Raw genomic sequence first — 13,890 nt, 5'->3', positions numbered from 1 at the left:
AACACGTCATTGTGCAATGCACCCACGATAATGAAAGTCCACATCACAAGCATGAAAACCATAATATAACGACAAGCACTACTCAAACGGAGACCACTGTACCAACACAGGTCTGTATACAAGTGTGACTGACCTGTACGAGTGTGACTGATCTGTACAAGTGAGACTGACCTGTACGATTGCGACTGACCTCTACGATTGCGACTGACCTGTACGAGTGTGACTGACCTGTATGGGCGGCATTAAACGTTTACGGAATGTCGCCCATACGGAGTTTACTTACGCAAAGTTATGGAGTTTATTTCAGCAAAGACTAATTTCTTTGAATCCAGGGCATACTGCTTGGTATTTAATGGTACACTAATTCCTACAATCCTAACCAGCCCTAATTTATTACTGTTGCCGTTGTGCAAAGATGGCAGCAAAATAAAGCGCTTTCACCACTACTGGATGCCATCAATTTCTGAGACGGCAGGTGTGCATAAGCTGAGCCCTTTCTCTCACTGCCACATCCAACATAAGCCAGTGCAAAGGTACGACCGCTCTTAGCCCCCTCACCTCGGTGAGCAGCTTTTCGAGGCTCTCGTACATCTCGTAAAAGTACTGCGAGGTGACCAGCTTGTCATGCGACTTCTGCAGACAGTCGCGTGCCAACTCGATGATCTGGTGGTGGGCAAAACGGGCGACGGCGTCGCAGGCGTGCTGTGCGTCCAGCTCCGCCTCCTGGATTACAAACTGCTCCAGCCGCTCTTCCATCTGCTTTGTGGCCTGTGGGGGAGCACGAAGCAATGGGGTGAGCATCACCTAATTTTAAATGCAGGAACAATCTATGACAGGAGTGGCACAGTATTGCAGAATGGACCTGAAATTACCGCGGTCCCATCGTGCAAGAGTGACTTGGCTCCAGACTTGTAGACAAATTAACGCAGCATCCATTGAAGCTATGAAAGCAAAGTGGGAGTACTGCTTGTTTTCCATTTTGGTGGTGACTAGTGACTACTAGTGTGGAAAAATAGCTGCAAGACTGTCTTAGGTCTCAGGCTTCCTCTGCTTTCTCCACATAAACTACTGTCTCCGCATGTTGAGTGCAATGTTCTTCCAAATGAGCTAAGCTGGGGGGTCACTGTTTATCAAAAAGTTCTATTGGAAACAAGAAAACAATAGGGAGATGATACACATATGCAAGCGCTTGTGTATGTGTGTCATCTCCCTATGGTTGTCTTGTTTGCACTATAACCTTTTAGTGAACAATTATGCATCAACTCGCCTAAAAGAAGTGTTAATGGGGTAAAATAAATAACTATTTCCAAGGAGCGAGCACCTGCTCTCTAAAATGGTTCTGACGCTGATTTTACCCTCTAAAAATAGAAAGCAAACCGACGGAGGGTAGCAATTTGGGCTAGCTGGTCAATATAGTTCACTGCTACACTCTAATGCAGTGCACAGGAAACCAAAACACAAGAGGAAGACAAGAGAAGTCTTCCTCCCGCATTTTTTGCTTTTTGCGTGCTGCATTAGGAAAAGAACTACACAAAAAGAAAGTAGCATTCTCCAATGCTTTCCTTTGTTTACATACACACCTAAGTAATGCCTTCATCTCCCAACACCTGTGCCCACCCAGCTTCAGTATGACAAACTTGCAAAGGCAACTCTCCTTTTTTTGTGTGTGTTAGTTTGTAGGTATCAGAGGTCAGATTATTCTTTAAGGGCCCGAGGTAAGCAGTATCACATGAGAGATAAGGCCCTTCACACTGTGCTCCCACTTCATTGCACCACTGTATGGAAAACCGATGTCTGCAGACAGCAGCAAACTAAAATAAACTGCTCGGCTCTCAGGCGGCTCATGATAACATTAGTGCATGCACCGAGATGGCCCCGATATGCTGACTACTTTCAATCCTTTCTCTTCCTCTTTCCCCACCAAACTCATTTATACCAGTAACTTCTGGAAACTGCTTCACTAATGCCCTAATGCCTGCAAGGCCGTCATAAGCTATAGGAAAAAAAAAAAAAAAAAAGGAATCAAGAACAGAATACTGAATGCTGTCAGGAAAAAAAGACTGGGCAGACAAGTGTGCTGCAGGCACCACTTGTTGCTGTGTGAGGCTTGGATCAAGAGAGCCAGTGGGCTCACCTTGGGGAAGCGTTCCTTGTAGACGCTGTTCATGAGGACTATCTCGTTGTCGATCCCGGGTGACCGCATAGGACTACTGGAGGGAAGAGGGCGCGAGGAATGGGGCAAGGAAAGAACAAGAAGACTGCAGGTTACAAACTTCGCCCAGATAATTCTGTCTGCGGCACCAAAAACGAGCGGGCCGCACCACCTTGCCAGACCATAGCACATATGGCGCAGTGCTGGTGCTGTTCGTAGTGCCACTTTCTCAATTTAATTTGGACCAAACAGTTTGATTTGAACCATTCAGTGTAGTTTTGCCCCAACTTTTTCAGTCTAATTTGGACCATTTTGTTTTGCGTCTTCCTTCAAGTGCACACTACTCGTTGGCCAGCCCCTCAACCTACCTCAGACTGCGCGAGCGCGGTCGTATGATGGGTGACGCAGATCCTGATGAGGGTGCCACCGTGGCCTGTGCCCCTCCTCCTCCGGAGGCTGCCACTCCTCCTCCGTGGTGGCCGTCGTCCTCGAGCCCCGGGTTGCTCTCGTTGCTGGAGAAGTGCCGCGGGTGGACGTGGTGGTGGTACAAGTGGTGGTGAGAGGGGTGGTGTGGGTGTGGGAAACAGTGAGCATGGGCGGCGCCTCCTCCGACAGGAGTGCCTGCCGGCTCGTCTGGCGTCGGCTGGTAGGGCAGCAGGTGCAGCTTCTCCTGGCTGGAGCACTGGGACTGCGCCACCCGAGGGAGGAAAGCACAGGTGAGAACAATGGGAAAAGTGGGAACACTGTTCCAACAGGTGGCGCTTAGTTCACCACACTCATTTGCAGGGTGCAACAGATTGGTTTTTATTTATCCCCCAAATGTAATGCAGCAGTGAAGCACAAATGAAGCATAACAGCATGCGGTTGTCAAATACAGGACTGTTATGGTATCTTTTTTGACCAAATGAAGAGATGAGACACGAATTCAGGATGCAAAGTAGACGCAAACAGAGCGAAAAAAAAGAAAGAGTAGGAGTAAAATCCGATAACGTGCAAAACAAAAATAATCAGCCATGTGCACTGGTGCACATCAGCGCACATTTAGCAAATGAACATAAGTGGCAAAAGTCCAAAACACTGCAGGGCACAGTGAAAAATACTGTAGCGAAAAATAACGACTCGAGTAAATGCACAAGAATAGAACAACTCCCAAAGGTGTGGCCATCATCCAAGCTTGTTACCATGAACTGAAACAGAATGACAAAAAGCGGGGAAAAGCAGCAGCACTGGCACTTCTGACTCTGCACAGGCAATAAACGTAGTTCCACTCAAATCAAGTGCAATTTGCGTGGAAACACGCCTTGCGCTTAACTACACACAGATTGGCTTGGTTTGGTTTGTGGGGTTTAAAGTCCTAAAGAGACTCAGGCTATGAGAGGTGCCGAAGTGGAGGGCTCCGGAATAATTTTGACCACCTGGGGCTCTTTAACGTGCACTGACATGGCACAGCACACGGGCACCTTGGTTTTCGCCTCCATCGAAAAGCGGCTGCCGAGGCCGGGATTTGATCCCGCATTCTTGGGCACAGTGGTGGAGCGCCGTAACCACTGCGCCACCCCGGTGGGCCTTAACTACACACAAAAAAACATTGTAGGTGCACCAAAAGAATCAGCCCAGCAGCGTGACATTGCTAAAAGAACGCATTACCAAGTGGCTAGCACAAATTAATAACGGTTGGGGAAGGAGCACTTACAGATACGTTGGAGCTTCCGGGTGTGTTGGTCCCATAGCCCGATGACGGCAGTGATGCGACTGACCATCGCCGGCCGTCCGCCCTGCAAAAACTTGAATGAAATATTGCTAAACCTGAGGGTCGTTACAGGGCAATCTAGACACCCTTCCAAAGGAAATACATGTTACACCCCATGCCAAGGGAAAATTAAATATTCTAAAACATGTCCAAGCTACATCTTGTACCTATTACAATGCAACCTTCCCATCGATACAACAAAAAAGCAAGCACAGAAATCAATAGACAGGACAAGGTACAGTAAAAAGACTGTACTTAGGCACACCGTCACTAGATATGAGTACAACATTTTTCAACAGCTGCCGACCTTTCCAACTAGGCTTCTTTGTTTCCACGTGGAGATGGGTGCTCTTTCCGCATCCCAGCAGAACGCTTTTGAATGCCGAGAAGATAATGACCCGTGTGAATCAACCAAGAATGTTATCTCAAAAACAAGAGGCTAAAAAAAGAGTGGTCAGAGCAGTGAACCTGCAAAATGTCTATTCCTATGCACAACCCAGTATGAAAAAGATGACATGCCACAAGAATAATGGGCCACATAAAAGCATGGCAGACAAGTTTCATTCTGATAAATGCTGATAGTATTGGTAACAAGCACATTCCCAATGTAGATGGCTACAGTATAGCTTATGCAAGCTGTACAATTCCAGTTGGATTCTATACACAACTTGTTAGTGACATGCAGAATGTAATACGTATTTGAATGCCTTCTCGAGCTAAGAAAGCAGTCTCCTTCCTGACCGGGCAAATTTCTGTTCAGGAAAAGCAACCAGAGCAAACATGAATATTAGGCTTCTTATGTGTGTCCGGCGATAGAACAGTTTTGCATTTTTTACCAAATTTCGTGTGGGTACAGTCTTAATTGGTATGAAGTTGATTACACTGCCATTTCCGCCTATTGAGACGAGTCAATTTGTCCTGGTGCTATGATTGGCAACTCTCCAATATATATATATATATATATATATATATACCAGCGCAGAGTTTAAAAAGAAGGCAGAGAGCAAAGCTCATGTATTTCTTTCAGCCATCATGCATTAACACAGTGAATTAGAAAACTTTAACCAGAGTAAAACCAGAGTAAAGTAAAAGGACACCAAGAACAAACTGGAGTTATTCCTTTTTGGATGGGAAAACAGAGGTATACTTTGGACATGTGCACTGGGAAAGAAAGGTCATATGATGCTATATATAAGTTTTTGTTTTCTGAATAAAAATGTAGTTGCGAGTCAGCGCTCGGTGTGCTCCTGTTACTTTGTCTTTCGTCCTTTTTGCTGTTTTCCCATCCAAAATGAACTTCGGCCAACTCATCCAACTCAGCATCCTACTGGAATTAATCCGTATCAACTGATTACATCCTTATTATGTCAAAGAGGTAATTTCCATCGAAAAACAGGAGCCAGAAAAGCCAGAAAAAAAATTTAGATATAGCTATTACCACTAGCGGCTGCCTTTGCAACCAAACAACAATGGAGTCAGTATTTTTTCTTTCTTTCTACACAGCTCTGTATGGCTTAGCCGCCCCACTTTTACTCCCAGTTAGTGATGGGTAATTACCAACGTGTCAGTACCATCATGTACATAAAGAGTTTTGCAGAAAAAAAAAAAAAGAAATTCCATTTTCAACTGCAAGATATCCTGGCAATTCACCTGCCTTCCGGGGCCGAAATAGATGCCAAAGTAAATCATTTGAAATTGTGTCAGAATGTAAAAAAAAAAAAGAGAAGTAAAAGACATGCAAAATGTATACTCAATGACCTAACTAAAATTCTGGATCATCCAAAAGAGAGAGTGCAACTGGGTGGGGGGAGGGGGGGCACGATGCAAGTGGCGGTTAGCAATGGAGCACGCAAAAGAAAGAAACCCTGCTTGTGCCTGCGCCCCTCGCTCTGCCGTATCTCAAGTGCGGCGCTGAATATCATCGTACTTGCAAGGACACAGAACCCACCGAGGAGGCACACACGAGAGGTTCTCGCTCCCAAGATAAGGCACGTGCTGCTCCCCGTGCATATCCCTCTCTCTCCCGCCCCACAAGTGCACCTAGCAACGACCGAACAGAAAATGCGCCACTCATTGGGAGCACGCAGAGACTGCATGCCCACAATGCATTTTGGCCCGGCAGCAGCCTTTGCAAAGGAGGTAAATAAACGCCAATGCCGGACTGCCGAGACAAGCGCGATGCTTCGCTGCTTGCCACAGAAGCGTGCGCGGCTCTGTGACGCTTCATACAAAGAAACCACACTGCGAAAATGACGACACACCACAGCACAGCCGTAAGAGCTATTTAACGGGCACCTCAGTTTCCTGCTTTTAAAGGTCTCATCTGCCTTGAGAAAACTGTGCCCCTCCAGAATGACCAACAAAATGAAAAACCATGAATGAAGAGCAATTCTGAAGGCTGACCCAACATCCTTCTTCCAACAGATCATTCACGTTCATATTGCAATGGAAGGTATCAAGACGCACCTGGTCTTAACAGCTAGACTAATTGGCTCGATGTTCAAAACAACAATAAGACCACGTAGTCACGGCACTATTACTGCCTTGATGATTTCTTTAAGATGAAAGCAGATGTCATGGCATGCTGCCAAGTACTTCGTGGAAAACGGTAGTGCCAAAAGTAGCGCTTTGCGTAAAACAACGCCACAGATTGGTATCCGTGCGTCTCTTTTCTTTCCCTGCATGCATTATGTCCTAACATCGAGATTGACTGCAACCTCCCTGTAAAGAGTGGATCATGCACCCCAAGTCTGAAACCCCAAAATTCAGCTGTAACCACGAGCCATGAAGTTTTACGAAAACGCACTGCCCAGAAAATCTGAATAAAACTGGCGACTAACACATATGTGCAGGGAGGGAGAAGATGAAAAGAAAAATGCCCAACAGAGGACTGCAAAACATAGGTGCCACGAAATAAACAAATAAATACAAAAAGACTGAAATCGAGCTTCAGTGTGTAACAACTCTGGTGACACAAGATAGCCGGTGCTGCACATTTCAAACCACATACTTAAAAAAAAAAGAAAGAAAAAGGAAGTGTCAGAAGACCAAAACAATTACGGGGAGTTTACAGAGGCAGAAAGCAATGCCGGGAGTACACTCTCCATTTCTTTTCTTCTCTCGTATCTCCTCTTTCCTTTTTCCTAGAAACAAGAGAGAGGCGTACACTGGATCTCCCGGATGCGAGCATTGCGGAGCCACACAGATAAGCAGGGTGAAAGTGAGCGAAGCATGCCACGCAAGCCCACCCCTCGAGCATGCTATCGTCACTCATGGGCTCAACAAAAGACTCTAGGCTTCAAGGGCCACGGTTAGCGCCGAACAAAAGCCCAGACATGCCCACCAAACAGCCTCGATTTCTTCGCTCTCAGACCTCTGCCCATTAACACGCACTGCACCCGGGCAGTGACAAAATGCCACACAAAAAAAAAAATGCTGACGGGGCCACTCCTCCTCGTGTGGAGAAGAGGAAGCTCAGCCAGCCGGCGGTGGAGCTCACAAAAATGATTCTGGTCATTGACTCTACTCTGATTGGCTGCAATTCACGACCAGCTTCGGTTCACACCTGGCGGTAGTTTATAGAATGACCAGCTTTGTTTCACACCTGGCAGCGTACAGTCGACGGCAGCAGTTTATAGAATGCGGGTGTGCGGGAAAAAAAAATTACTTTGGTAGTCACATGAGCCGATTGCCTAAACCGCCAGCTATATTATTAGGTCGACTGAACGTTTTAACTGCTGCTATCAATAAGAGGCGGCTCGGCTGTGAAGCAACCATGCAAAATATTTTTTTATCCCGAGAACACGCATCCCCTGTACTATTGCTGGCAGCTGTGCGTCCTAGCTAACGTAAGATTACTGGAGCACCCGAAAAAAAAGAAAAAGAAAGCGCATGAAGATGCTGTTATTTTTGTTCTGTCGGTCCATGCTGATAACAATAAACTGAATGAAGACTTTTATTTCTCGAACTTTTCAAGTTACAGATGCATAATACATTTTTATGCCGAAACTACCTCTTCCCTGCTGTAATGTCTGTTGGCAATGCATGTACCAAACACTGCTGAGTGCTTGTACAAAGAGTAAACAGATGTAAGACGCAGGCAAGCAAGTATATTTGAAATATACAGCACAAAGACTCAGCGGTAACAGCAGCCCTGAAAATACAACATATATTACACAAGAACACAAAGGATGTAGACATAAAAAGTGGGGAGATGGATGGATGCAAACACTGTTGTCTAACAGTGCATCCCCAAGTATCACATCTGTCTATTGTTTCCAATACAAGTTAAAGCACAAAGCTGCCTAGCCAGGGAAGTTCTTGTCTATAAAGTCTGTTTAATCAGCAGCTGTGCACTTGACCTGGTTGTTTTGAGAATGCCAAGCCTGTTCGATTCATCTTTTCTGCTAGCCTCTGTTTGCTTTTCAGCCGGAAAAGAAAAAAAGTAAATAAGAGTCCGAAGTTTGTTCCAGCTTTCTACAGAGTTATGGCACCATCTGCCAGCTGTTCCCTTCTTTGGCAATGTTTTCTTTGGCCAATGGCAAGGATTAAACCAAATTAGAAAAAAAAAATTGTATCCAAATCCTTTCTTTCGCAGAGTTTAGTCTATTTTTTTCTAAAGTTTCTTCCTCAATGTTTTATTTTCTTCGGCCAAGAGAAGGCGCTCCGACAAGACAGCCAAAGGTTTATGTGACAAAACAAACCTGGTACAATAAAATGACACCTCAGTCTATTCTGTCAAACGAAATAAGACAAATCAGCTAGCATATGACAAAGCTCACCAACTACAGAAAAGGGCTGCTTGGCCCCCTGGACTCTTTCTAGAAAGAGTGCATATCACTCATATGCACAGCATTTAAAAACCTGTAAATTTTTCTTACATAAACAAGAAAACTGCCCATGGACGTTAGGTGCAATATTTTCCTGATCAGAACCAACCCCAACATTTACCCTGAACATAATGGACTATATATAAAACTGCTTTCAGGCAATCAGTTAGCCAGTCAGCTTGGCTGTGAAACAACCCTATAACTTCCTTTTAGTTTTTTTCCAGGAACATGCACCCTCTGCACTATTGCTGGCAACTGTGCATCCTAGCTAGGTTATTGAAGCAGCTGGAAAAAATAAGAATAATAAACCAGTTTTCCTTCGTACGTGATCAAATTTGTTTTTGCTTCATTTTTCTTTTTTGTTTCTACTGCAATCCTTTCTCAGAGTTGATAATTGAGGGGCAGCAACAATTCTTTGAAAACAATGTTAAAAACATTAGGAATCATTTAGGCAGCAGAGAAGACACTGTACACTCTTGGCACGAAGCTCAATGGGTAAGCACCCGTTATGGTGTTTCCTGGAAGTCCTGGTAACCTTCATCACCGTGCACGGGGATCCTGCAAGGCGCCTCGTGCACGGTGCTGAGGTTGAATGCCTAATTAATACTGCAGGCAGAAATAGCAACAAGGGTCCGAAAAAGAGCACTCACTTTTTGACGGGGGCGAATGCGAAGTGCTGACTCGGGGACATGTTGCGGGGACTGTCCAGGGGGCTGCCTGCAAGGATGGCAGGGGGACACAGAGTCAAACAACAGAATGTCCGCAGTGCAAAGGTCACACTTGAGCAAAAAAAGCACAAAACAATTAAAAAGCCATTTCCCCACACATGAAGAAAGTTCTACGAATTAGTTTATAAAAATACCAAGAACTTTCACAAGTGCTTTGCAGCTAGTAATAGAGGCGAAAATGGCAAGCTTCGAGGGTTTGATCTGTGCATGCTATTTTGACGATGGCGACATTCGATACATCTTGTGCAGGAAGTTGCTCCTCTTTTCCATAGCACACAGATGCAGAAACAAATAAGAAAAAAACATTCACACCTAGCAGCTGCTAAGCTAAATGAAACACTGGTGTTGCTCATGTCTGGACTGTGACAAACTAGTGGTGACGACAGCAACAAATGCCAATCTGTAAAACTGTGCTTCACGCACGAGGAACAGTACTGTAAAATTGTACAAACTGAACTTGGAAAAACATCCGAAATTTTCTTCCACAAGCAATGTGTTATCAGAGAAACGGGCAAGAAGGCAAGAGCAGTAACGAAGACCGATTTGACATGATGTTTTCGATACACACGTAAGGGCGAGACACGCATCATACACTATGACCATGGAATGCAGTGCAAACACTGCACCAGAATGCAACACAAGACTCCCTCCTCCTTCCATATATTTTGCACTTGGGCATACTATGCCACTAGCATGGTTCATGCACCTTTCTCAAGGCCTTAATGAAGACACGCTCATCAACTGATCCCAATAATTTAAATTCGCTCCACACACTTTCAAGAACACGTTGAGAAATGTGCCGCTTTCTCATAACGTTCTCGAAAATTGCACCGATACGAGTGTGCCCACCGTTGTCAAGTACAGGTGCCTCCAATGTGAAAGGGAACAGTGTGCTTTCTCAAACATACATCATGAGTAATCGGGTGCTGAATGCTCACAATGCATTCCCGTTCAGTTTGGAGACATCTGTATGCTTATCCCTATAGGAAACAAAACCATGCACCAGCTCGATTCTAGAACAGCAAGTGCTCGCATACGCTTGGTCCTTGTTAATAATGAACAGACGACGTCAGAGAGACGTGGCATACTCACTCTGTGGAATGGGAGAATGGCACCTGGGAAGGGTTGGGGAAGTATTGCAGATGAGGCTCTTGCGAGCCGACGAGCACCGACTGCACAGACAAGCGAAAGAGAGACATGGCAGCCATAAGCAGTGAGAGCAGAGATGTTCACAAATGCCCATGCAGAGGGGCCGCCGGCCTACGAAACAACTTATGGGAAGTCTTTCAGAGGCTGACCCCTCCAAATATTAGCCCCCCCCCCACCCCAAAAGAAAAGATAGAGAAACAACAAACAAAAAGTAATCAGAGCAAACTCTCAACTCATGAGCACAGTGGAAGCAATCGACACTGTCATGGTCAGCAAAAAAACTGCATTTGCCTCGCTGTTACATTTACAAGCCAGGGGCAAGTGACCATAGCTGGGTGAAGTGAAAAGTAGCAGTTGCAAAGCGCTCAATTTTTCAGTTGTAGATACGATTGCAGCAAAGCTTGTTTAATGGTGTTAATCAAAGTCAAAGCTAAATGTCACACCCTCCAGTGGCTGGCTGTTTTCAAGATCAATGGTAGGACAAAAAAAAATAATGAACACACACATGTTCTTGCCACACAGTCAGCAACCCGACAGAGGGAAAAGAAAAAAAGATAGGGCAAAAAATAAAAATAAAAATAAAGGAGGGTGAAACTGGTTTAAAATCCATCTCTGAGATATTGCTGTGACCTTGAGGTTGTAGCTCCTCCTACAAAGTTCCCTCCTACCTAGTCAGACAATGGCACAGTACTATCGCCGTGAAAGGAAGCAAAAGAATGCAGCAGCACCATGCCAACAGAGCTGGTGACAGCGGTCTCTTCGCGGTTCTGGTCTTCGTACCGGGACGACGCATACATGCCGACATGCCTTCGCCAGCCTCAGGCACTCATTGAAAATGAACCTTGCCACCGATGTGACAAAATAGAAGGAGGGAAAGGTAGGAAGGAAATAGCCAGGCCCACTCCTACGCAAGACCCCACTTTGCACTCCAGTGCGCACGCTTCTTCAAAAGGTAGAGGGCAGGTTAGACATGCACAGCTGAAAGAGCTGCGGGAACGTGCGCAGATGTCTGCATCTCTTCTTAGCTTGGAGTCGGCGCTGCTTTCCTTCCTCCCTTTCTCCCCCCTTCCACTGCCATTACCCTTTAATACGAGGCACATCTATTGTCTGGAACGGCACTTGAGCCATTCATCACGTGTGGCGCGCTTACTTCGTTGGCGAGGCTTTGTTCGCACTCAATCCCCGGCTCCTCAATGCCGCCTTTATATGCTTCGAGTAAAAGCGAATTGAAGAGGGCTAATTAATGATACAGAGAAGTTGTAAACCTATTGCTAATTACATTATCTCTTTCCATACAGTTGGTCTCCATCTGTTGATTGTGAAGGGAAAGCGGGTCCCCAAGACGGAAAAAATAACCTTTGCGCACTGAAACATACTATTCGAGCATCCATCAATTATGCCATAATTACCGCCCACAGCCTCTGAGATCTGCACTGCGTGCATTTTTCTTCTAACCTGAGATGTTATGCTGGCCATTAAGAGCCTTGTATAGCGCTGTTGTCTACCAACTGTGTTGTATTCCACTTCATCATTAAAAGCCTTTGAGAAATGCTGAGGGTGGGCAACACAAGGAGTTTAATGCCGCTAACAACAAATGTAGAGAACGCATACACTCCCCCCAAGGTGACAGCTCAAACGAAACTTCACATGCCTAAATAAAATTTGCTCGTCGAGGTACCAAACTGCTGCGGTTACAGCCTGACACAATGAGCTATAAACCAGCTGTACTGAACCTTAAAGCAAATCTCCGGATGAAAACTGAGCTTTTAAAAACGCTATAGCTTCACAAATGTAGCCACACACTTTACACATCGCCACCTGCTTAGACTAGTTACTGGACCTCATTGCTCAACTTTGCGAAAGTGATCTAGTCACAATTTGAGTGGAATTTTACGGCCAGATGCATTATTCACACTCTGAAAATGTTGCCACTGACTCAGGCCCAAGAGAAACAAAATAGCCAAAAGAGGACCAAATATACAGCCAGAGACTATTTGATGAAAACCACCAACGGATGAATCCACTACATGTGGGGCACTCGCTCGCAAGGACACATGGTGCAGAACAGTTGTGCGAGTCGAGGGCCCGCACGGCTGCAATTCGTGTGACAAATCAACCGGCAATGTGTCGCCATCCTTTGATGACACACAACTGAGTTTGCGACAGCTGTGCTCCTCTTTGTTCTGGACACCCCTACCTGTTTCCGCGTTACGTATCCTGTGGTTACCCAACCATTATGTGCACCGCTCATCGAGCTCCCCTGCAAGCTCCATGTGCTTCGTTGTCACCATGTAGTCACAAAGACAGGCCAAATGTGTCACGCACTTAGATGTTGTCATTTTAATTCATTACTTTTAATAATATAACAGTATTTGGACTGCTCAACTTTCTTTGTGGTAATATGTAGTTAAAACTGGGGACAATGAACTACACTATCATATCTCCAAGCGCTACATGCCTTTTACGAGGCGAGATGCTTTCTTCTTTTATTTCATAAAATTTTCAGGTTAACAGTAACACGTGCCCCACACTGATATTTTGTTACACTCATATATGGGACGCTGCAGCACATGTGGTACACGAAACATGGGAAAAATAGAATGTGAAAAACAATTGTACGGAGTAAAAATGAAAAAAAAAATAATAATAATAATAATCACTATGCCAAGTGTACTTCAAAACTGATCTGGATTTTGCTGAATGGATAACACCAAGTGGTGAATTGTAATGCACAATCATATTTGAGAAGAAAATGCATTTAGAGTCAGTCTATACACAAAAACAGCTAGCATTAGTCTGTGACATCACACATAGCCGCCATTGTGAAAATTAAATAGTGATGCAAAATAAACAATTAGAGAGCAATCATATAATGCACAAATTTAAATAACAAGGTTCCACAACGTTACAAGTCTGCTCAGTGAAGTCTAGGCTTGTGGCAGATGCTGTATTTACGTCAACAAAAAACGAAGAGAGTGGAATTACCGTGTGCACCAGTTTTTTTTTTTTTTTTTTCACTCGTGCAATAACTGTGATGGCACCACATTACAGCGGCATATTCAATTTATAAGGAGAATAATAAAAACATTCTGCGAATCCCCCATTGTTTAGTCAAGCTTCATTTTATACATAATAAAGCACCCAAACCTAAATACAGGTGTGGTCCGTTTTTTTCCTCACACAATGTATTATGGTCTAAAGCAGGATTGCCAAGCATCCCACAAGATAATGAAACGTCTGATTAGTTTGCAAGCATATTAACAAATATGGTGAAAATGAGAC

General features: G+C 44.8%; 1 protein-coding gene across 6 annotated transcripts in view; it reads right to left on the bottom strand.

Moving 5' to 3' along the window:
* The window catches only part of dop (microtubule-associated serine/threonine (MAST) protein kinase dop), a 364,897-nt gene that overhangs the window by 32,503 nt on the left and 318,504 nt on the right, over window positions 1–13,890 (bottom strand). For 4 of the 6 annotated variants that reach the window (XM_084576407.1, XM_084576410.1, XM_084576411.1 and 1 more), the window contains 6 exons: window positions 10,552–10,631; window positions 9,382–9,448; window positions 3,846–3,936; window positions 2,521–2,840; window positions 2,135–2,210; window positions 559–768 (listed from right to left, as the gene is read on the bottom strand). In XM_084576407.1, the coding sequence (XP_084432533.1) occupies window positions 559–768; window positions 2,135–2,210; window positions 2,521–2,840; window positions 3,846–3,936; window positions 9,382–9,448; window positions 10,552–10,631 (844 nt within the window). The remainder of the gene's footprint in view (window positions 1–558; window positions 769–2,134; window positions 2,211–2,520; window positions 2,841–3,845; window positions 3,937–9,381; window positions 9,449–10,551; window positions 10,632–13,890) is intronic. The other 2 variants (XM_084576408.1, XM_084576409.1) reach the window with 2 other exon arrangements.

This window comes from Amblyomma maculatum, chromosome 8 (genome assembly GCF_055883805.1).
Source record: "Amblyomma maculatum isolate TAMU_Amacu chromosome 8, ASM5588380v1, whole genome shotgun sequence".
Taxonomy (NCBI): domain Eukaryota; kingdom Metazoa; phylum Arthropoda; class Arachnida; order Ixodida; family Ixodidae; genus Amblyomma; species Amblyomma maculatum.
Note: the sequence above shows the minus strand (reverse complement) of the source record. Positions and strands in the feature narration are given on the sequence as shown.